Raw genomic sequence first — 25,493 nt, 5'->3', positions numbered from 1 at the left:
ATACAAACTACTATCATACAAATCAAGCTTACTACACATTCTAGCCTTAGCCTTGGATGAACAGCCAGGTCTTTAAAACTTTACTGAAAGCCAGCAGGATCACAGATGGAATGTTCCTCATATGGCAGGCACCATGACAGAGCTAGCTGACTTTTCAGTTCCACTAAATAACACTGCTTCTTAAAAGAAACCTAAGAGAAGAATCTACTCCCATATTGTTCACCCTCTTGGTTTTTAGTCTCTACTTAATTCTTACTCATTTTACTTGCTTTTATATTTATTCTTTTATCATTTTGTAAGCTACCCAGACCTGTTTCAACAGGAGATGGAAGGCATATCAATTTAATAAATAAATGAATTTTAAAAAGCATGAAAAACAATCCAGAGAGGCTGTCCTGTAAGGAAATAGTCCTTGCCCTGAAGAGCTTTCTAGCTGATAACCATCACCATAAATTGTATCTGGAAGCCCACCAAAAGCTAGTGTAGATCATGAAAACAGTAGTGTTATGTGGGCATACCATAGCATGCCCAAAATTGTCCAATAGTATGTAATCATGTGCAGAATCAGTATGTTTTAATTTTAAGGAAACATTTGCTCACACAGAGAAGCAAAGTCTGCAAATTTGGTCAATGCAAATATAATTGCACCATATCATTTTAGTGACTATAATTTTGTGCTTCGGCATCTATGCCTCCAGAATGTCTGTACATCAGAGTATTTTATACACATCCAGCAATTATTTTGTAGCTTTTCACATCATCAGAATTTTGACTGACAAAGTACCATTCCAAACAGGGTCCTGTTTAGACATCAGCGTGAAATGTGCTAAACAGTCATCACATCTTTATGGAAGGGCTTGTCACAACATAAATCAAATATGTTATAGCTTCTTATTCTTGTCTAGTAAAGATGAATGATGCATCTGCAGTGAGGATATTATATCTTTTATGAATTAAAGATCTCGTGTAACTAGGAAACCATTGAATCTTCTGGCAAAAAAAAGCCCAGGTTGTTTATCTGGAACTTCAGTTCATCATCATCATCATCATCATCATCATAAAGTTGGAAGGGACCTTGGAGGTCATCAAGTCCAACCCCCTGCTCAGGTAATACACCTGTATAGAGACTCATTTCAAAACCTTGAAGAGTTAAGATGGATTTTTAGTCAAGAAGCTTCTAAGATGCTCCATTTTTCTTCTTTCAGTTTCCTACTTCAAAGCTCTTGCAATCTTGCAAAACTTAGGAATACCTACCAAGGGAGGCATTTTAAGAAAAGATCTGTGGATTTTTTGAATGCGCAGATGAGCATTGAAAAAAAACAGTTATAGCTCTAGTTGGTCTCTGTACATCAGACATACAAATGACCTATCTGCTGGAAATGGCCAAATAATCATCAAGAAGAAAGTGATAAATCAGGTAAATGAAGCATTATCTTGGTCTTCAACACTGAGATGATAATGCTGAATTATCATGGGCAGTTGGGATTCCATGGCTACTCTCCTAGGAGCTGAAAGCCTTGATAAAAAGGCTCTTGAGGAGGAACTTGATTGAGTGGAATATTGAGATCCCATTCTACACTCATATTAGAAGTTTCACGGAGACATTGGAAAGGATAATTATTTTAGCTATTAAATGTATAAATTTGTGAGGGGGATGGCTTTCTTTTTTTAATCCAAATAATTTATTTTAAAAAGTTACTGAGATCGGCAAAACTGACATTAGTTTGAGTGAATGTCATGGGAGTGAAACATTTTTCTCAAGGAGCATGATAGCAGCTAATTAAAAAAGTAGGAGGAATAATTGCTTAAGTCAGATAAAAATGTCCCAATTTCTTGAAGTTTTTGTCAGGATTCAACTAGGGTTAACTTCTTCTATACAATCTCAACCAAGGACAGACCTTACCAATAACTCTACCAATTACAACTACTGTATTTAGCTGAATTTTGCCACATAATAAATACCATTTTATCTCAGCGGATCCTTTCTTATATATATCTGCTGATTCATAAAGCAATTACATTTTATCTGACTCCTTTTGTTTCATTTTAATGGATTTTAATTGTTTTATTTTATAATATTGTGAGTCCATGTGGTTAAATAGTTCTGATTTATTGTAATAACCTTGAGGTAAATGGAATGGAATGTTCTTTATTGGCCGTGTGATTGGACACATAAGGAATTTATCTGGGGGGGGGAGGTCTCAGTGTACATACAAACTACAAAGAGGTAAGTCATTGATCATAAATCATAAGATACAATCATAAATCGCAAGATACAAACAAGTGATAAATCACAAGATACTAATACGAGAATGTAGTAGGAAAGACAAGAAGATGTGAAAGATGACAAGATAATAAAATAGAGTAGAAAAGAAAATAGAATAGAATAGAAAATAGAAATAGAACCCAAAATAAAGATTTCTAAATAAATTAATAATTAGAAGCAGGGTTACGGCAAGACTACAACTGAAAACTGGATTATGTCAAATTCCGCCAACCACGTACTGGTAGAGGGTTTTTGTTGTAGTTGTTTATGCAACAAAAGAAGTTAATTTGGTTTAAAGAAAGGAGCTTTTTAACCAATTTTCCCTTGCCTTTATTTTCAATGAAATACTTCTCTGATCCACCTGGTTTTCCACTTACAAGATCAAAAGTAGTAGAAGAAAAGTTTTAAGGAAAAACAACAACATAAAAAAGCATTGGGAAAGCCTTCCTACCACAAAGCAGCAGGTTTTGTCTCCAAACTTTTATTTTATGAATGCAAACCAACAAAACAAGTAAAGAAATTGGGGGAGAACAAAGGAAAAGGAAATGAATACCACCTTACTTTCTATTGATTTATGACAATTTTCCCTTGTCCAAACCCATGGATCATTTCTAATATGATAGCTGACTGGGCAATGATTGAATGACTCTATGTTAAATTCCAAAGGGATAATAACTCTCTTGTAAATAAATACTTCATAGATTATGAGTAGTCTTGATTTACAACCACAATTAAGCTCAAAATTTCTGTTGCTAAAGAAATTTGTTAAGTGAGTTTTTCCCCATTTTACGACCTTTCTTGCCACAGTTCTGAAATGGATCACTGCAGTTGTTCAGTTAGTAACATAGTTGTTAAGTGAATCTGGCTTCCCCATTGACTTTGCTCATCAGGTCACAAAAGGTGACTTCCGGTTTGCGTTGTGGCGGGATGGGACGCAGGAAGGCAGGGCTCTGCCTTCCATGCCTGATTTCGCCATACTGGGGGCCCTAAAAAGGGTCTAAAATTGCCCCAAAGAGGCGATGAAGAGGAGGGGTGCCTTGTTGATCATGAAGAGACAGCAATCTTTCCATTCAATCCAAGGAAAGCCCTCCAAACTGGCAGGGGAAAGACCGGCTACATTCCTGTGGCTGGCCATTAACTGCTGACAACCAAAGAAGAAAAAAGCACCAATTAATACATTGTAAACAGCATGTTTGGAACTGGTGAGAATATTGATCCTTTCTTTACTATTTTACAACTGAATTTTCTGGGAAATGCTTCCAAGAAGCTAAAAACCTCCAAATGTAAATGGAAGCGGCATTTTAATTTTATGGGGGATAGAAACATACAATGCTGAAGTGGAAGTAAGATAAAGCTATAGTTTTGATAAATCTGAGAACTGAGATAACTGTTAAGATTTTCTCTTTGAAAAAAAAACATTGAGGCTAAATATAAGAAATCAATCCTTTGTTTTAAGAGTGGAAAATGGACTTGGAATGACATCTAGTGGTGGATTTGTGTATAGCACTATAATTTGCTTCCTGGCTGCTGGGTGATTCCTAGCTTGGGAGAACAGCTGGCAATAAAGGAAAATATTTTGGCATACTTATCACCCTGACCTTGGATTATAAATACCTACTGAGCTTGGACTTTTAACTTCAAGAGCTAGCGGGAGAGAAAGAAAAATTTGACCTTGGACTATGCCTGGCTGGGAGAGACTTTTGAGCTGCTTTCAGAGATGGTTGAACATTTTGAAGACTTCGAACATTGTGGATTACAACCTTGCCTGATTGACAATGTTTGGATACTTGAGACAAAGGATCACTATAAAATATTGCTTTCAGGACTGAACCTATACTTTGGAATCTATTGGATTATAAAGGATACATATAAAGACTAGAAAACTAGAGGAAACTTTTATCTACTCTTACCGAGACTGGTGATACTAGAGCAGTGGTTCTCAACCTGTGGGTCGGGACCCCATTTGGGGTCGAAGGAGCATTTCACGGGGGTCGCCAAACAAGGCTGTCCACCATTTTTCCCCCTTTTCTTTGACCACGCCCCTGGCACCCGGTGATGTATAAGTGATTGGGGGTCACCACAACATGGGGAACTGTATTATGGGGTCACGGCATTAGAAAGGTTGAGAACCACTGTACTAGAGGATCTCCAGGAATAATGCCTCAAGAAAAAATAAAAACACCTTTCAGAAAGAAATATATTCCAAGCTACAACTAATTCACCAAACAATTGTTGAATGCAAAGAGAACATAAAAAGAATCATAATGAGACTAAAAACAATTTAGACAATATAAACGAGCAAATCTCCAAATTAAATCTACAACTAGAAAGTTCTCAGATAACGACTACAAAGTATGAACAAATAAACCAGAAATCAGAAGACGAAACAGAGGAAATGGATTTAGAGACAGAAGAGATAAAAGAAGGAAAATATAAAAGACAATATACAAACAAAATACTGCAAGACTTAGCTATAACAATGAAAATGCAAAAGATTTTTTACCTCTTAGGTCTGCAAAATATATCTGATGGCAAGGAAGAAGATTTTAAAAAATGGAATATAGAGTTGTTAGGGGAAATGTCACAACCTGGGAGACAGGGAATGAAAAGAGAAATGGAGGGAGAAAGGAACTGGGAGTTGTTTAAGGAATATAAATGGGCAGAATTCCCCACCCAAAAAATACCCTACCTAAATTGTCTTTCTCATGCCAAGCAATTTTTACAAAAATAGAAAGAAAATTCCTGGGTGATCTAATTGCCCTGGCTTGGAAAGCTACTTGGCAAAGAAAGAAAGAGTCAGATTTAAAAAACAGAAGATTTGACCTTTTACAGAGGGCATTATATGTTTAAATACTTGTTTGAATAAGATTAAAAGAACGGATGACTCTTACATATAATTAGACTTTTATAATGAAAGATATGATTTAGAACTAAGATAGCATTTTTTTTCTTTTTCTTTTTCTTTTGATATGGGAAATATGAAGAAGATTGATATGAATAAAATTTTTAGCTATATAAATGTAATTAATATTGAGAAAAATCATAACTGATAAATATATTTCAAATACTGAGGGGAAATTAAAAACAAAAACAGGAAAAACAGAATATTGATTAATGAATTGACAATATTGATTTACGAATTGATATTATTTGTATGACATTAGTAAAATATGATGAAGATGCTTATATTTAATTCTGTATACGTTAACAGTACCAAAAATTGTAACTGTGTAATGAGGGGAAAATGGTAAAAGTATGGAAAAGAAAGGAGGATCAGGGGAAAAAATACTGGATTGTGTAGTATTGAACAGATTTATATTGAAGAAGTCAATATTATATATCTGAACCCAGACAACATGTTGTTTACTAAGCACTAAAGACTGCAATTCTTAAAAAGTAATAAAACTTTTATGAAAAAGAAGGTCATAAAAGGTGATCACATGACCCCAGGACTCTGCAACCGTCATAAATATGAGAGTCAGTTGCCAAGCATCTGAATTTTGATCATATGAACATGGGGATGCTGCAACAGTCATAAATGTGAAAAATGGGTCATAAGTCTTTTTTTTTCAGTGCTGTTGTAACTTTGAATAATCATTAAACAAATTGTTGTAAGTTGAAGATTCCCTGTACTATAAACAGAGATGTATGGGAGCCTTGACCTCTTGTATAAAGATGGACATGCTGCAAGTATCACATCTAGTTTTATTCCAATTGCTATATCTTGGCTTTTGTACATTGTCATTGGAGGCAAACAGAAAAACAAAGGAATGAAATATAATATGCAATAAATATTTTATTGCATTAATCATAATAAGCTGTGCTGTAGTCTAACCGATGAATATTCTTAAATCAACTTTAGAATGCGATTGTAATTTCAGGCTTAGCAGTATGAAGCTGCAAGGCAGTAATTAACCCAGTAAATCACATTCTGGAGTTTTCTATGGAACTTGACAGGACTCAGCTGATATATTACTTATTAAGAAAGACATATACAGTCCTGAGACTGTAAATACTTTAAAAAAAAAAAGATCGTATTGCCAAATGCAATAAATCACAGATGCCCTTTTCTAATTTATCTGTTATATCTGCAAGAATATAAATATATAATGTGCAGTGAGCTATTGCTGTCAGCTTCTCACAGTGCAAAGAATACTGTATGAACTTCCCAGGGAACTTCAATTCTCACCTCCTAGAGAAGACAAAAGCTACAAAACATTGCTATTATTAAATTTGTGTTTTTTTTCTTTCATTGGTGTTATTTTATCAGATCAAATCACTGGCTTTTAAATGCATTGCCTTTCTCTTCAATACAATTATCAGATTATTTAAGGCTTAGAATGTGTAAATAGGAACAGGAAAACATAACAAAGAGTGTTGTGCTGAAGAATGCGGTCCCTGGTCCTCTAAAATAAATTATTGGAACTGAGATGGATTCTGAGATCATTCCAGATGAGGAAGGATTACATTTCATTCATGTTGCATTAATAAGTTTCTCAAATATTGGACAGAAAGTTGGATCATAGAACAGTGTAGTAGATCAATGTTTCTCAACCTTAACAACCTGAAGACGTGGACTTCGACTCTCAGAATTCTGGGAGTTGAAGTCCATATTTCTTAAAGTTGCCAAAGTTGAGAAACACTGGTTACAGTCTTCTATAATCCAACATTCTATCCAACATTTAAGAAACTTATCAATGCAACATGAATGAAATGTAATCCTTCCTCATCTGGAATGATTCTCAAACTTATCTCAGAATCCATCTCAGTTCCATTAGTTGCAGATTGATCCAATATATTCTTCCTTTATTTGTGCAAATCTTTTTATGTCTTGCCTTGCCTTATAATAGCCCAAGGCAGCTCACAACCAAAATCATAAAATGCATGCATCGAAATAAACCACTGGGCTAATTTCTGACTATTTAATCGAATGCTGCTACTGTGTTTTCTTAACAGAATGGAGTGTAATCTGTGCAGAGGAAAAGCATCTATTTGAAGAGCTCTCTAGCTGAAGTACTAAGCTATTAGTTCTAGGACTACAACAACAACAAAATCCTGTTGATATTTTTCATGTATTTCTTTGAACTGAAGAAAATAGATAAAACCTTATTATATAAATAATCTGGTTTGCTTATGATTTGCCTTCTTTTGATACAAGATGATGCACATTCATATTTTAGTTAAAGAGCAAAACTGGGACTCTTAACACATTTCCCAAAGCTCCAATCAAATTAAATGGATTATACGGGACAACTTCCACAGAGCAAAAAAGGTTGGGAAACAGGATAATTATCTGCATTACAAGAAGAAAAAGAAATAGAAAGTTTGCACAGAAATCCAACTGAAGAAGCTTCTTGGATGAGAAGTGAAACATTTTCATGGAAAAAACCAAGAAAGTCCAGTTGCCTTTTGAAAAAGTATCTTTGGGACAACCATGACTGAGAATCTCCATAGACATTTGCACAGAAACTTACCTAGCACAAAATCCTAAACTATGGCACAAGGGAAGGATTTAATTTACGTATTTGATAAACAGTATCAATAAAATGCTCTGCCTGTTTCTACTTTGTGAAGAACTGAAGGTAATTCACAAAACTTTAAAGGAAAACAGAACATATATTCATCCATGTCCAATATGGAAATCCCAGCACATACTTTCACTTAGGTTGTTACTCAAGGTTTACTAGCAGCAACATAAATAAGTGCACAGTGGGGAATGGAGGAGAAAGAGGAGAAAGACAATATCTGATAGAACATAAAGCTAAGAACGAATGGACCTTTTTATTATTTTTCAAAGTGGGAATGTGAGTTTGTAGAAATATATTTACTGAAAAAAATCTCCCCAACAATATGAAACCTGGAAAAACAACTGAAAAAAAATTCTTCTATCTGTTCTGTAAAAAAAATTACACTACTTTAGTATCTAAAGTGTGTTCCTCAATGCCAGTCATTACAATTTCTCAAAACAGACCCAATGTCCTTCTAACTACTACCTTGCAAATGACTTTATTATTTTTAACTGTGACTGTATTTAGTAAATCATTGTTATTGGTCTTGATCTGTACAGTAGCCCATCCCATGGGAAGCAGTCAAATTAGGTAATGTCATAGCAATAACTATGATTGTTTGGGATGTTAATTAAATATTAACAATTCACTTTTAGAAAGCATTCAGAACTAATTTATGGAAAAATTGGGATAATACGCTGCATCTTAGGAACATGAGAAGCTTGAATCTTCCACTGTATCCAAGGCTCATCTTCAAGATTTGCTTCTTGTCTAGTGAATCTTTTTTTTTAATGGACATCATCTCCATGTCATCCCCAACTCACTGCCGAGATAGCCTGAAGCAGGTGTTCAGAATTCTAAATTATAGTTTGCCTCTTCTCTTTAATGCATATTTTATGGTATAAACACTCTACTAAATCTCAATGACCCATCCAAGGATGATACTGTCAGGGACACTGAAGTATCCAGGTCCTACTGATCACCTAGATCTGTTAGGGGCACATTCTTTCTCCCATCTAATTACTGGACAATGTGACATTATTGCCATTTTGACTTGGCTGCCCAAGAGAAAAATCATCTGACTTCCAAGGCTTCTCCTGATTTTGTTTTGTTTTCTAACGGGAATATTGATTTCCTGAGCAATAGGACACATTACATTGCAACAGAGGTCGATATACTCATAAGCCCTTACTATCTGTTTTACACGGTTACTTATTAAATTCCCATATTTGAAATGAAGGTCTATTGATCTCCAAGAGTTAAGTAGATCACTGGTTCTTCCAACAGGTGTATAGCAATCTGTTGCGATTTGATGGATACAAATTTTATTGCTCTGGATGGGGAGGAATAATGCAACATTTCATATATATTCTGCAGAGTACTCTCTCACCCTGCAGATGTTCCTTTATCACAAACTGACTCTGGGATCAAATTTTTCCTTTTGAAAAGCTACACTTATGCTTTAGCATTGATCTGTCAACAAGGATATTTTTAAGAAAATGGATATATTTCTAGCTATTCCTACAGGACTTCAGTACACAGCTTTGGAAGGTGAAGGAAATCTGCAAGCACTGAATGAAGAATAAGAGATAGCAAGGAGAGAGAAAGAACTCCGTTGGAGCATATTAAACAATACAACATGATGTATTTGCTCTCCATGGTTTGGCTTCTTGGAAATATACTTTTCAATCTGATGCAGCCTGCAAGAAATAGGACTGTTGGCTGCCAAAATTTTGTAACATAGAGAAAGAGGACAGGCTATAAAATATTTCAGATTTTATTATATTGCAACTTGTAACACTATACAGGCAGCCTAATCTTTTCTGTCAGCCTAGAGTGCATTTCAAATAAAGGTTTAATTTGATTTTTTTTCTCATATTTCTTGTTATTTGCCTGAACACTAATTTTCTCTTTATTACCAAAAAGAAAAAAGAAAAGAAAAAAAAATCAATCTCCCCCCTCCATTCCAAATAGTATAATCATATTAAATTTGGCTCTCCAGCAGAGCTAGGCTGAATCACTGCCAGTTCTTTAAACTTGTTATTACATACACAAGAGAAACTCAATGCAAACATGATTCATTCAGAACAGTTTAATTGTTCATTTGAACACATCTCTCTGGATGTGACATCGGGGATCCCTCCAAAACCTGGCTTAGCAAAGAATTAAAGATTTTCATTTTTTAAAGAAAGAGTTTCAGGACAATCCTTATATAAGGTAAAATAACTCTTACATGTTGGATCAACTTGCAACAACATAAAGCACTTTCATATATATGTATATGTATATGTACATTGCTCCTCGAAGCACGAAGCTGAAAACACCAGCCTGAAGATGACGAATGGGACTTCATCGAAACGTCGCCAAGTCACTTCCAATTTTACGCGGGAGAAAACCCGAACAACCAAAGGCCTATATATATGTATATGTATATGTATGTATGTCGGTAGGTCTTTGGTATATACAAACACCCGTGAAAACCTCAGAAAACAAGTATGTATGTATGTATATATGTAGGTCTTTGGTATATATGTATATATGTATGTATGTACCTCAGATATATATATATATATATATATATATATATATATATATATATATATATATATATATATATATATGTTTTCTGAGGTTTTCGCGGGTATTTGTATATAGGTCTTTGGTTGTTCGGGTTTTCTCCCGCGTAAAATTGGAAGTGTCTTGGCAACGTTTCGACGAAGTCACATTCGTCATCTTCAGGAAGATGACGAATGTGACTTCGTCGAAACGTTGCCAAGACACTTCCAATTTTACGCGGGAGAAAACCCGAACAACCAAAGACCTATATGTATGTATGTATGTATGTATGTATGTATGTATGTATGTATGTGTATATAGTTAATAATGCTAAAAATATGAACCCTGGGAGTATTCATATCAAGAAATAAAATGAACACCAGGAAGGGGAGGTGTAAATTACCACTCAAACCTGATGGGGAGGATGGGTTGAGGAACAGAGATAATTTGAACGGTAGGGGAGTTATCCCACCCATCCCAGAATCGAAAGAAAGGAGGAGAGACGACAACACACACGTAACTAAGAGGAATAGGAGGAAGCAAACCAATCAAGCGCAGTTGAATCAATTAGGCCCGGTGACGAGATCGAGGAGCCGGGCGCAGACTCTGACTTGCCTATAAAAAAACTCTCACACTTTCTGGCGCTCTAGCCCTGATGATGCCAGCAGGGACGGCGAAAGCTTGGCGCTTTTTAATTAAACTTTTATAGTTTTACTACGCTGGTGTTCATTTTATTTATATTTGTGTGTGTGTGTACTGTATGTATACATACACGCATATATGTATGTATATTATTACATCCAAAATTTAGATTATTTAACTAGTTAATTATTAATTATTAAATTTATTTATTAAATTTATTTGCCGCCAGCTTACAACATTAAACATTGTATTTGGGGGAGGGACTTCTGTGCTACTTAATTTAAGATTTATAGCCTGTCCTGTTCCCAAGTGCTCCAGACCAATAATCCACTTTTTATTTTAAACAAACAAATAAATTACAGATGCCCAAAAGAATGAAGCAACTCTTCATAATATATATGATTTATGAATGGACCTGTTTTAATGGCATATGTGTGAGGAATCTGTGGGTCTCAGGATATGGCCAAACTATATCTCCAAGCAGCACCAGTCAGATAATCAAATGTGAGAAATGTCAGGAAGAGCAATTCAATAATACCTGAATTATAAATCTAAATACAGGTAATCCTCATTTTGCAACCATCTCAGACAGCAATTGTTCAACTCCAACCATGACGAAAAGGTAACTTTACAGCCAATCTCATATTTATGAATGTTACAGGTCTGTAAACCTGAAATAAGATTATAAGCACAGTCACGGTTTCACTTAGTGACCCCATCACTTAATGACTGAGTTGCTGGTCCCAATTGTGGTTACTAAATGAGGACCACCTGTACTTTGCCAGATGCAAATAGATGATTTGTATGCAAAAACAGAGAGTTCTGACGAAATGTGATCCACTGGAGAAGGAAATGGCAAACCACTCCAGTATCTTTGCCATGAAAACCCCATGGACAGTACTAAAAGGAAAAAAGATATGACGCTGGAAGATGAGCCCCTCAGGTCGGAAGGTGTCCAATATGCTACTGGGGAAGAGCAGAGGGCTAGTACTAGTAGCGCCAGAAAGAATGAAGCGACTGGGCCAAAGCCGAAAGGACGCTCAGCTGTGGATATATCTGGTGGTGAAAGGAAAGTCCAATGCTGTAAAGATTTTTTCTCCATAGGAACCTGGAATGTAAGATCCATGAATCAAGGCAAGCTAGACGTAGTCAAAAAAGAGATGACAAGACTGAACATCGACATCTTAGGAATCAGCGAACTAAAATGGACAGGAATGGGTGAATTTAACTCAGATGACCATCAGGTATACTACTGTGGGCAAGAATCCCTCAGAAGAAATGGAGTAGCCTTCATAGTCAATAAAAGAATAGGAAAAGCAATACTGGGATACAATCCTCAAAATGACAGAATGATCTCTATTCGAATCCAAGGCAAACCATTCAATATCACAGTAGTCCAAATCTATGCCCCAACCACTGGTGCTGAAGAGGATGAAATTGACCGGTTCTATGAAGCCCTACAGCACCTTATAGAATTAACACCAAAAAATGATGTCCTTATCATCATGGGGGATTGGAATGCTAAGGTAGGAAGCCAAAAGATAACCGGAATAACAGGCAAGTTTGGCCTTGGAGTACAAAATGAAGCAGGGCACAGGCTAATAGAATTTTGTCAAGAGAATACGATGGTCATAACAAACACTCTTTTCCAACAACCCAAGAGACGGCTCTACACATGGACATCACCAGACGGTCAACATAGAAATCAGATTGACTATGTGCTCTGCAGCCAAAGATGGAGAAGCTCTATACAGTCAGTAAAAACAAGACCAGGAGCTGACTGTGGCTCAGATCATGAGCTTCTCGTTGCAAAATTTAGGCTTAAATTGAAAAAAGTAGGGAAAAGCACTAGGCCACTCAGGTATGAACTAAATCATATTCCTGATGAATATACAGTAGAGGTGACAAATAGATTTAAGGAACTGGATCTGATAGACAGAGTGCCTGAAGAACTATGGATGGAAGTTCGCAACATTGTACAAGAGGTAGCAACTAAAACCATCCCAAAGAAAAAGAAATGCAAGAAAGCAAAATGGCTGTCTGAGGAAGCTTTGCAAATAGCTGAGGAAAGAAGGGAAGCGAAAGGCAAAGGAGAAAGAGAAAGATACACCCAATTGAATGCAGAATTCCAGAGAGTAGCTAGAAGAGATAAGAATGCCTTCTTAAATGAACAGTGCAAAGAAATAGAAGAAAACAACAGAATAGGGAGGACCAGAGATCTCTTCAAGAAAATTGGAGATATGAAGGGAACGTTTCATGCAAAGATGGGCATGATAAAGGACCAAAATGGCAGGGACCTAACAGAGGCAGAAGAGATTAAGAAGAGATGGCAAAACTACACAGAAGAACTATACAAGAATGAGCTTAACATCCCAGATAACCACAATGAGATGGTCACTGACCTCGAACCAGACATCCTAGAATGTGAAGTGAAATGGGCCTTAGAAAATCTGAGCAACAACAAAGCTAGTGGAAGGTGACAGTATTCCAGCTGAGCTATTCAAAATCTTAAAAGACGATGCAGTAAAAGTGCTACACTCAATTTGCCAGCAAATTTGGAAAACTCAACAGTGGCCACAGGATTGGAAAAGGTCAGTTTACATTCCAATTCCAAAGAAAGGCAATGCCAAAGAATGTTCAAACTATCGCACCATTGCACTCATTTCACATGCTAGTAAAGTTATGCTTAAAATCCTACAAGCTAGACTCCAGCAGTATGTGGATCGAGAACTACCAGAAGTACAGGCAGGATTTCGAAGAGGCAGAGGAACTAGAGATCAAATTGCCAACATACGCTGGATCATGGAGAAAGCTAGGGAGTTCCAGAAAAACATCTACTTCTGCTTCATTGACTATGCAAAAGCCTTTGATTGTGTGGATCACAACAAATTGTGGCAAGTTCTTAAAGAGATGGGAGTACCAGACCATCTCATTTGTCTCTTGAGAAACCTATATGTGGGTCAAGAAGCAACAGTGAGAACCGAACACGGAACCACTGATTGGTTCAAAATTGGAAAAGGAGTCCGGCAAGGCTGTATACTGTCGCCCTGCCTATTTAACTTATATGCAGAGCACATCATGAGAAAGGCAGGGCTAGATGAATCAAAAGTTGGAATTAAGATTGCCGGGAGAAATATCAACAACCTAAGATATGCAGATGATACCACTCTAATGGCAGAAAGTGAAGAGGAACTAAAGAGCCTCTTGATGCGGGTGAAGAAGGAGAGTGCAAAAGTTGGCTTGAAACTCAACATTAAGAAAACCAAAATCATGGCATCCGGCCCTCTCAATTCCTGGCAAATAGATGGGGAAGAAATGGAGGTAGTGACAGATTTTATTTTTCTGGGCTCCAAGATCACCTCAGATGGGGACTGCAGCCAAGAAATTAAAAGACGCTTGCTCCTGGGGAGGAAAGCTATGGCAAATCTAGGCAGCATTCTAAAAAGCAGAGACATCACCCTGCCAACAAAAGTGCGTATAGTCCAGGCCATGGTTTTCCCAGTTGCAATGTATGGCTGTGAAAGTTGGACCATAAGAAAGGCTGAGCGCAAAGAATTGAGGCCTTTGAACTATGGTGCTGGAGAAGACTCCTGCGAGTCCCTTGGACTGCAAGGCGTTCAAACCGGTCAGTCCTAGAAGAGATCAACCCCGACTGCTCTTTAGAAGGCCAGATCCTGAAGTTGAAACTCAAATACTTTGGCCACCTAATGAGAAGGAAGGACTCACTGGAGAAGAGCCTAATGCTGGGAAAGATTGAGGGCAATAGAAGAAGGGGACGACAGAGAATGAGATGGCTGGATGGAGTCACTGAAGCAGTAGGTGTGAACTTAAATGGACTCCAGAAGATGGTAGAGGACAGGAAGACCTGGAGGAACGTTGTCCATGGGGTCGCGATGGGTCGGACACGACTTCGCAATTAACAACAACATGCAAAAACAAAGCTCTTGCACCTTTATTAATGTATAAATTAATAAAGTGTCAGTAGATGTAACTTTTATTCTTGGGCAATCACACCTACTGTGCAAAACAAGTACATACAAACAGGATACGATCTGATGGCAGAAGATCCACTAAGAGTAACACAGCATGGTGTTGTTTTGAAACACTGCATTTTGCCATTGAAAAGTTCCTTCAAAGTAACCCATTTAAGTAATACAAATTTCCATTTAAATTTCAGTTGAGTCTAAAATTACATAAGAATTGATAGAACCTAGAATTACCTAAGTCTCTGGCTAATTCACCAGTTACATTTATTACATGGGATATTTTTTTTAAAAAAAAATAAGCAGACCTATTCACAAAGAGTAAATTGTATATAATAATTGTTTTTAGAGACATAGCTTTCTTCATAAATTAACTTACTATATCTAAGAAACAAGCCTTTTGAAAGTTACTGATTTTTGTTCTTTTCACTGAAATTGTCCAATAGTTGCCTCTGGTTAATAAAAACATAAAGCTCAAAGACTAGAAGCATATTTATTTCCTTGACATTTATAAAAAAACATGAAGAACAAATTTTAAATAAATATCGAAGTTTAATAAATATTTTATGTGTATTTGTATGTCTGCTGAGATAATCAAAATTATAAAATTGATAGTGCATTTTTATTTCCAGCATTAAAAGTTTTCTAATGGATGTTGACTACCTGAACTTTCATTTTAGACAAATTTTCTTAGGCCATTGAAGGATCCCAAATGCTGTATAAAAAGTAAACATTCAATATTTTCAATGGATCACATTTTCTTCAACAGTTTCTAAATGTTGGACTTGGAGGTATCCAAAGCAAAAACTTTAAGTGAAGGCCCATTTGACAAGGGCCCCACATATAAGATTAAGTTTTTAAATATATCAGTTTTTTTAAAAAAAATATTAAACTTTTAAAAATTCAAATGAATCAGGCTGCAATGCTAAAATAAAAACCTCTACCGATTTTTACTCCCTGACCCATCAGAATAAAATCAAAACAATAAGAATCTAGGAAAAGATATTCATTACAGATTATCACATAGAGTTAATAGTTCCCTATTGTTGATACTATACCCTGTGCTGACAGATAACTTCTCCCAATGGCTTCATGAAGATATGAAAAAGAAGAAGAAAGAGACTGTAGTCCTGAAGCACCCTGCAAAGCAGAGGTCTCAGACCAGATCACTCTCCCCCAACACCAACTGGAACAATGGAGAACAGTGAACAAGTCCCCAATTCTTGATAGGCTAAACCAGAAGGATATCGCAGTCAACAATATTAAAGACCACAGAGTAATGAAGGAATGTTAGGGTGGATGCACCACCCCATCCCAACCCCACTAGAGGTCATCAGGATATGACCAAAGCTGTCTCAATACGATCCTTTGATTTGAAACCCGATTGGACAGGTTCAGATAATCTGCTTCCTTCAGGACATGGAGGCCAATCACCTTCTCTATAACTTTCCTCAATAGGGGCGGGGACTGGATGAAAATTGTCCTAATCTAAGGGATCCAATATGGTTTCTTGAGGAAGGAATGGAGCACTGCTTCTTTCAGAAACAACCCTTCTTTTAGATATATTTGCTATAGTCTGGAGAAGCATCATTGTCCAATGCAATTACAGCAGTCTTTCTGGATTGCATTGCCATCTTGGCCTGGACTTTCCAGAGAGTTCAGTGTTGCTTTCCACTTGTAACTTCTTTTCTCACTGTTTCCCCCCCCCCCAAAGCTTTTACTTTTCAGCAAAAGGTTTGTTATACAGGACTGCAGAAACATTGAGTAACGCCCTTCTCTGAAGGCTCTGAATGTTTCCTTTTTCTTCATATTCCCGATTTCTTTTCCTCGTAAACATTCCTCCCTCGTAAAAAGATAGAGGGAGAATCATAATGATTCCACATATATAGTTACTTTATCCATTCATGTACACATATTCGTCTGCTCGTTCAACCTTCTCACCTCCCCCACTCCCTGCCCCCTGCCACAATTTCATTCTCTTTTCATTTGGCTTTCAGTCACCATTTATTTTTCTTCCTGTCAGAAGAGACTTGCCACCTCTTGCAATAGTGAGAGTCAGTTTAGTCCAGTGGTGGCAAATCTATGGCACGGGTGCCAGAGGCGGCACTCAGAGCCCTTGCTGTGGGCATGTGCGCCGTCGCCCCAGTCCTAGGCCTTCAGCTGGGTTTTATAAAACCTTTTCACTTTAGGCCTCCGCCGCCGTATGCAAAAAACCCAAAAAGGTTCAATCAGTCAATTTCAACTTCTCGCGGGAAAAAAAAAGATGTTACAAAGTTGGAATTGATTAATTGAACTTTTTAGTCCCACCCAGTCTGCTGTTACCACCACAGCCACCCCCAGCCAATGGGCCACACCCAGCCAATGGACCACACCTACCCAGCACTCGATGATGCATAAGTGGGTTTTGGGTTGCAGTTTGGGCACTTGGTCTGTAAAAGGTTTGCCATCACTGGTTTAGTCTAATGCAGTGGTTCTCAACCTTTTTAATGCCGCGACCCCAACCGGTCGTAAGTCGAGGACTACCCAACCAGTCGTAAGTTGAAGACTACCCAACCGGTTGTATGTCAAGGACTACCCAACCTGTCGTACGTCGAGGACTTTCCCTGCCTGGGAGCACTGCACATGCGTGGTGCCGCCCCCTGCGCTGGCCGAGGCATAGCTGGCAGCGGCAGAGACGGAGCAGGCCGATCACCGGCTGGGCCACCAGCTGGCCCAGCCCAAGGGAGGTAAGGCACCTGCCGGGCCCCATGCGTGCCAGCAACCCTCCCTGCGCCCGCCGGCCTCCCACCTCCCACCCCTGGTGCTCTTTTACTTACATTTTTAGTAGTTGCTCAGCAGGGAGGGGTGGAAACTTCCAGACAGCTCGCCTTCGCTGCAGAAACTTGCAGCACCGTTTGCAGAATGGGACTTTTGGCAGGCTCAGCAGGGCAGAGACAGTCTGGACAATTCCTATTGGCTTTTGAAAGCCAATAGAATTAGACTCTATTCAAGAGAGTCTATTCTATTGGCTTTCAAAAGCCAATAGAATAAAAGGGAGTAGCACAGCTAAGGAAAAGGGGGAAAAAATGGCGGACTGCATTGTTTGGCGACCCCAGTGAAATGGTCGTTCGACCCCAAATGGGGTCCTGACCCACAGGTTGAGAACCGCTGGTCTAATGATTAAAGCACCAGGTAAGAAAGGAGGAGACGGTGAGTTCAAGTACTGCCTTAGCTATGAAAGGCAGTTGGGTTGACTTTGGGCCAGTTACTCTCTCTCAGCCCAACCCCATGTCACAGGGTTAGACTGTGGGCAAAAATAGAAGAGAAAGGAGTATGCTTGCTGCCTTGAATTATTCATTAATAATTAATAAATAATAATAAAGGTGGGATAAACATAAATAAAATGTCCGTGGGATATTTTTTTCTAACTTAAAGACTCTTAAATTAGTTATTAGAGTAGGAATTTGTTATCTACTTTTAAGTTTCAAAGTAACTTAAATTTGTGCAAGGCATTTTGCTCAGGCCAGGCTGCTCTAGAACAGGCAATGAATGCAAGGTTTAAAAAGTAAGGGAGCAGGCTAGTCACATCTAAATCAACCCAAAAAAAACCCAAACACCCACCCCCACCCCTCCCCCAAACTGATACTTTAACTTGGATAACTTGCATATTTTGGATGATGCAAATGCAGAAATGGCTGCTGTTATCTTCAACAGAAATACCATTTTATCATAGTGAGAAAGACAATCATCCAGTGAATATTTTCTTTGCTCATTTTTCATCTCATGACTGGTGATCAACAACTGTAGGGATCTTGCTCTTCTCCTTTTGTGTGGTTCTTATCAACAAATCAAACATGAACTACCCAGAATTTGAAATACAGGACCTTCCTGTGGGAGATAGGGTAGATTAAGTAGAATATTGATCTGCTTGCCCTTCTCTGCTGGGGGACAACTTCTGATCAGCATACTTGTTTTTAGCTTCCACAAAAGTCCACTAAGAAAGAACAAGCGTGTTATGCTACTAGGTGAGATTTATTATATGCTACTCTGGTTCACTGACAGAATTTTACGGAAAAAAAAAAATTCTTGTAATCCTTCCGTTTACCCCTGCTTTTGTCTTTTATTCTGTATTTCACAACTATTTATTTATTTATTTATTTATTTATGAGACTTATATACCGCTTTAAGTGCAAGCACTCTCTAAGCGGTGTACATCAGTAAGGAATGTATATATATATATTTACATTGCCCCCAACAATCTGGGTCCTCATTTTACCTACCCTGGAAGGATGGAAGGCTGAGTCAACCTTGAGCCCATTTAAAGGATAAAGTGGAATAGCTTCAAAAAACAAAACAAAACCCCCTTTGCTGGCATTCGGAACCCTGATGCTCATATTTCACGCTTTCCTTGCTTGAACTGAAATTGTATGAGTCTAACCAGAGTGTCAGGAATGCTAGTAAGAGAAACAGACTGAAGCTGATATAAGTTCTGGCAATGCAAAAAGGAACTTTCTTCACAAAGTAGGTACAGATATTCAACTTTTATCCTTTCCTTGGGAAATCTAATGAAATTCTTTCTGATAAGCCAGGCTGTGCTTTTGCCCACTAATATCAGAGGGAGTGCCAAGCCTGATATCTGTTCCACCTGAGGTTCTTATCTTCTAGGAACCATGAATACATTCCTCTGCCTTTAGAAAACTAATGATGTGCATAAAGATCCAATATAATTTGTATACTGTGTTAGATATAATTCCTTTTCTATAACAGTGTTAGAAACTGTGATTAGGATGTGGTAGATTACTATCCTGGCCAATAAGTCAGTTATTAGCTACTTTATTATCCTAGTATCAGGAGCCATAGTGGCACAGTGGTTAGAATGCAGAATTGCAGGCTAATTCTGCCCACTGCCAGGAGCTTGATTCTGACCGGCTCAAAATTGACTCAGCCTTCCAACCTTCCAAGGTGAGTAAAATGAGGACCCAGACTGTTGCGGGGGGAGGAGGTAATATGCTGACTTTGTAAACAGCTTAGAGAAGGTTGTAAAGCGCTATGCAGCAGTATATAAGTCTAAGTGCTATTGCTATGTACTATTTATCTTGGCTCCAAATTACACTGATTCTTGGTAAATTATTGCTGCTGTATTCCTACTACCATCATCACCATGAGTAATCAGTTAGCATTTGCACACATTGAATTAAAAGGAATTACTTCTGGAGAAAAAAATACCGTATATGCCGGCGTATAAGACGACTTCCGGAAGCGCTAAACTCGGCGCCAAAGACGGGGGTTGTCTTATACGCCGAGTTGTCTTATACGCCGGAAATACTGGTAGTTTCCAGCATATAAGACGACGTTCTAGGAATGCGGCCTGGCGATAAAGACGGGGGTCGTCTTATACGCCGGGTTGCCTAATACGCCGGCATATACGGTACTATGATTTTTTTTTAAATGCATCAAGCAAATCATCATTAGAAACATTACCAATGTTGATACCTGGTATTGTCTGTGCCACCGGCTCAGTGACTGTGCAGGAAGCGGTGCTTGGCTGCTGCTGGCTAGAGCTAACCTCCGGCTCTGTGCTAACAGAAGGAGACAATGCTACATCACTGGAAACTTGATTTGGGCCAGGCTGGAGGAGATCTTCTGAGGCTGACAGTTCTTCTTGCCCAGGAAGCTGCAAGGCTGCTAAAGGAATGCTGATAGGTTTGCCAGAATTAGAAGTGCTGGCAGGCACCTGGAGGGCCACCTGAGGATTTACTGTTGGGATGTTACCAGACCTTCTGCTTGAGGAAGGCAGATTGAGTTTGGGAGGTTTCTGGGTCACTGGCCTTGATGTAACCTGTGAAGAGGCTGAAACATTCTGCAAATCAAAGTCAGCGCTGAGGGAAGGAGATGCATGAGAAGTTAGCTTAGATGCCACAGGATAGGAGGCTCCCCCTTTAGGTTTTGACATGTGTGTCAAGGACAACGCAGGGCCATCAGTGCCACCAGTGATTTCTGCATTAGCCACGATATAATAATCCTCAGGGAGTTCTTGCTTTATTTTTTTGGCTAAAACATCACCGCTGCTTCCATCAATGACCTGAGACTGAGAGTCCAAATGTAGTGAAGAAGAAGAAGATGGGCCAGGCCTTTTAAGGGAATTTATCTGAGATCTTTGACGATGAGGTTCAAAGTCGCTATCTTCATCGGTCACCGAGGACTCACAGACCATGTCAAAAAGATTAGATTCATCTTCGTATTCCTCCACTGTTTCGTCTAATTCAGAAGGCTCACTGCAGTAGGAGAAATCGCAGGAATCTCTGGTTCTGTTATAGTCCAACTTTGCTTTTCCTGACCTCCCTGGATAGCGTTCCACTGGGCTGGCTTGGGGGTCTGGAGGCATGCCTATTAAGCTGGGACTATCAGAGTTGAAGCTTCGGTTATCCTGGAAACAAACTCTTTCCTGTGAACCAGCCCTACAAGTAGCTGTCAATGGCCAGTGATAGGCATGGCCTGCACTACAGCCCCACATAGCTGTCAGGTTGCCATGGGAACCCTCTGAAAGTAGGTGTTTTAAATTTGGAATGAGGCTGCAAATGGTACCATGACTGTGGGCCCAACTGACCAGCTTGGAAAGGTTTTCAGAAGATGTATGGAGGCAGTCTTCCATGGTGCATCACTCAGTAACTTTGTTCTTTGAAAGAAAAGAAAAAGAAGTGCATTAGAACCAAAGCTGGTACTTGAACTAGAATACATATTCCACAAAACACAGATAGTTCTTGCCTTACAACAGTTCATTTAGTGTCCATTCAAAGTTACAATGGAACCGAAAAGCAATTTATGACCGTTTTTCACGCTTACGATCGTTGCAGCATCCCCATGGTCACGTGATCAAAATTCAGATGCTTGGCAACTGGTTCATATTTATGATGGTTGCAGTGTTCTGGGATCATGTGATCACCTTTTGTAACCTTCTGACAAGCAAAGTCAACGGAGAAGCCAGATTCACTTGACAACTACGTTACTAAATTAACAACTCTAGTGATTTCGGTTAACAACTATGGCAAGAAAGATCGTAAAATGGGGCAAAACTCACTTAACAAATGTTTCACTTAGCAACAGAAATTCTGGGTTCAGTTGTGGTCGTAAGTCAAGGACTACCTGTATGAATAATTTAATCAATGGAAGATATTTCCCTACATTCCCTGCATACCACAAGCAAAGGCAAAATGATAAATAAATAACCAATCATTTCAACCTGGTTCGCAGAAGCTATAAAAGATCAGTTTTAGAGTTTAAACATTTTGAAGTAACAAATATATAACTTTCTTAATTTTTGTCACATAAGAATGTTATAATTAGTTCTTTTGGGGGGGGGAACTATTGTTATGTCTAGGAACTTAGCTTCTTTTTGTTTATGCATGACTGAAAAGAACAGAATGAATGAAGAATCACATGTTCTCTCTCTCTCTCTTTCTCCCTCCCTCCCTCCCTCCCTCCCTCTCTCTCCCTCCCTCCCTCCCTCCCTCTCTCACTCACACACTTACAAGTCTCTCTATCAAAATGTCTCAATCCAGACAGGATTTTGACAAACATTCAAGGCAGGATAAGCACAGGAGAGGAACAGCTGAAATAATAAGTGTGCACACTGTATATCTGATAGAGGGAATCATTTTTCCCTCAAGAGATGTATATCTTATCAGAAGTTTTATTATAGCTAGTGAATCTCACTATTTATAAGGTATACTCCTTTTTTAAAATATTATTTGCATTAGAGTATGTTTTTGATTGTTTTAAATATTATTAGCAAATATAGACACATAAAACATGTCTAAAGACTAAATGATCCAACCTCAACTGAAAGAAATTTTCCAGATGGCTGTAGAGTGAACTTTGTGACCTCTACAGGAATCTTAACTACACACAAATCTCCTTTTTTCACATACACCCATTATAATAAGATAAGCTCATTAAAAAAAAGATAATCACTTTGGTTTGTAGGAATGTCATAGTCCATTAGCACAACAGTGTCTAGAAGTCTGTGGGATCAATTTCTTGTATCTCCTAATAAAAAACACCTAAGAGCTATTTCTACTGGTCATTATTCATATACTGAGCTAGATGGATTAATAATCAGATTTATTATAATGCAGCTTCAGACATTTATCATTATTAGCTTGCTGAAATAATCTCTTTTGAAACTCCCCCTTTACCACTTGCCAGCCTCCTGGCTGTATATTGTTTAATATACTCTGCTCTTGTGAAAATTCATTCCTCTTCCAGCTCATCTATACTTACTACTGTATACAGAGTAAGAACTATTTGCTTTACCTGTATCTGCTTTATTTGTATTTATACAGGTTGTCCTCAACTTACGATCACAATTGAGTCCAAAATTTCTGTTGCTAAGAGAAACATTTGTTAACTGACATTGACTTATTTGACTTATTTTACGATCTTTCTTGCCACAGTTGTTAAGTGAATCACTGCAGTTTTTAAGTTAGTAACACGGTTGTTAAGTGAATTTGGCTTCCCCCCTTGACTTTGCTTGTCAGAAGGTCACAAAAAGTGATCACACAACCCGAGGACACTGCAACCATCATAAATGTGAGTCAGTTGCCAAGCATCTGAATTTTGATCATGTGACCATGGGGATACTGAAACAGTCGTGTGAAAAACAGTCATAAGTCTGTTTCAGTGCCATTGTAACTATGAACTGTTACTAAATGAACTGCTGTAAGTCAGGGACTACCTATACAACCCAAGTCTCATTGCAGATCAGTGTTTTAAAAAACAATGCTTTTTTTTAAGTTGCGTCAAAATGCAAATGCATTCTCAGAAAGAAACCTACTAAGAAATTATTTAGGAATACAGGTTCTCCAGCAGTTAATCTAATAAATAGTGAACAATGTTTCCTTTCTTGACTATTATTTTTAACTGAGGCTCAGAGTTTTCATTTGCTTAATCCTTAGGACGGTGCCACATTTTTTTCTCTACTATCGTTCTGCTACAACTGGCAAATATTCAGTACAAGAAGGCTGCTTTGCCAAGTATGAAATGGCATAATTTCAACTGCGACTGCCTATTGAACAGGTGCTGAACAGACTGCAAACAGATTGGCTGATTAAACGCCTTGCACTATCTGGGGCAACACAAAACACATATTCCCTGAAAGCGTATTAGTTCAGCGCTGGACCATGGATAGATACAAATACAGCTGCTTTATAATTCTGTTAGGATCATCTTCCACCTCCCACGTACTCAGTCAGATTTGCTGTTGGTGCACATTAACAATCTCATGGTAAAATAAATGTGCTAGCTAATGGCTGAATTTTTAAAAAATGAATTCCATTCTTTTATCTCCTAGGATTTCTTGAATCAAGCACAAAGGCAACTGCTTGTAGTAGCAAGAGGTCTCTTCACCTGTAGTGCCTCAAAAGGACAAGTCAACAGCATATCATAAAGTCCCCTATATCACAACCATCTATGTTGCAGACACATTTGTCTCTAGGTGAGAAAATGATAGGCCACATGTTTCTGAGATTCTTTTACCAACTAACAAATAAAAGAAGCTATTTATACAGATACAGAATTGGGTTATGCTAGAACTAATCAGCAGATATATTTTAAAGCCCAGAATACTTATAGTAAGCAGTTGGCACGGTAGACTTTGACTTAAAACTGTAACGGAACCAGCCCAACACAGTCATAAGTCATGATGATAGTAAATCAGGTCACACGACTGACCCAATTTTATCTTTTTTGCAACAGTCATTAAGCAAATATCACGGCTGCTGAGCGAACTGATGGTTCACTATAGGCCAGTTTTGCTGACAATTGAAAATAAATGCTGGGTTTTTTGCAAAACTATAATAAAAACGTAGTCACACTGATTGTGAGACACAAGTGCAAGGCGGTTACCAAGTGCTCAATATGTGATTATGTGAGCATCTGGGGGAGTGACTTTTGTAACTTCAGAAACATGTTGCAAGTAACCCCAAGAGAGATCTGTGGTAACTTCAAATGGTCACTAAGCGACCAGTCATAAATCAAGGACTATCTATAACTTAAACATTTATTTAATTAGAAACAATGTAAGCATAGCAAAAACTTGTAATTTAAACTGCAGAGGTTCATTATTGTTGAACCTTTCTGGATTCATTCTGGTTTCATATACATTGGCCATTAAGTTGGGAAGAATATACTTAGATACTTAAATAAAGCAATGACAGGCAATATATCATAATATCAGTACATTAAAATTATATATAAGTTGTATCTAATGTGATTAAAAAATAGTAGTATACACTTTTCATGAGAAATACAATGCAGGGACTTGGAATATGTTTCAGATGGTGTACGGTTTCCTGCCTGAGCAGGGGGTTGGACTAGATGACCTCCAAGGTCCCTTCCAACTTCATCATTATCATTTATATTCTTCAGCAAAGCAGACAAACCATAAAAATCCATGGCACACAATTGTGCAGAAATGCAACTAGATTTCTTTTATGAATTCTTCCATTTTTATCTTAACCTTCATAAAGACATCTGAATGATTTATTCAGTATTTTAGAAATT

The 25,493-nt window shown here is 38.0% G+C and overlaps 1 protein-coding gene across 2 annotated transcripts in view; it reads right to left on the bottom strand.

The window, feature by feature from the left end:
* KIAA1958 (KIAA1958 ortholog) overlaps positions 1-25,493 on the bottom strand; it is a 65,092-nt gene that overhangs the window by 13,193 nt on the left and 26,406 nt on the right. For both annotated transcript variants that reach the window (XM_039334423.1, XM_039334424.1), the window contains exon 3: positions 20,427-21,609. In XM_039334423.1, coding sequence (XP_039190357.1) covers positions 20,427-21,585 — 1,159 coding nt within the window. In that variant the 5' untranslated portion in view covers positions 21,586-21,609. The remainder of the gene's footprint in view (positions 1-20,426; positions 21,610-25,493) is intronic.

Source organism: Crotalus tigris, unplaced genomic scaffold, assembly GCF_016545835.1.
Source record: "Crotalus tigris isolate CLP2741 ecotype Arizona unplaced genomic scaffold, ASM1654583v1 scf7180000017630.2799268, whole genome shotgun sequence".
NCBI classification, from domain to species: domain Eukaryota; kingdom Metazoa; phylum Chordata; class Lepidosauria; order Squamata; family Viperidae; genus Crotalus; species Crotalus tigris.
The sequence above is the reverse complement of the archived record's forward strand: the minus strand, read 5'-3'. Positions and strand labels throughout refer to the sequence as shown.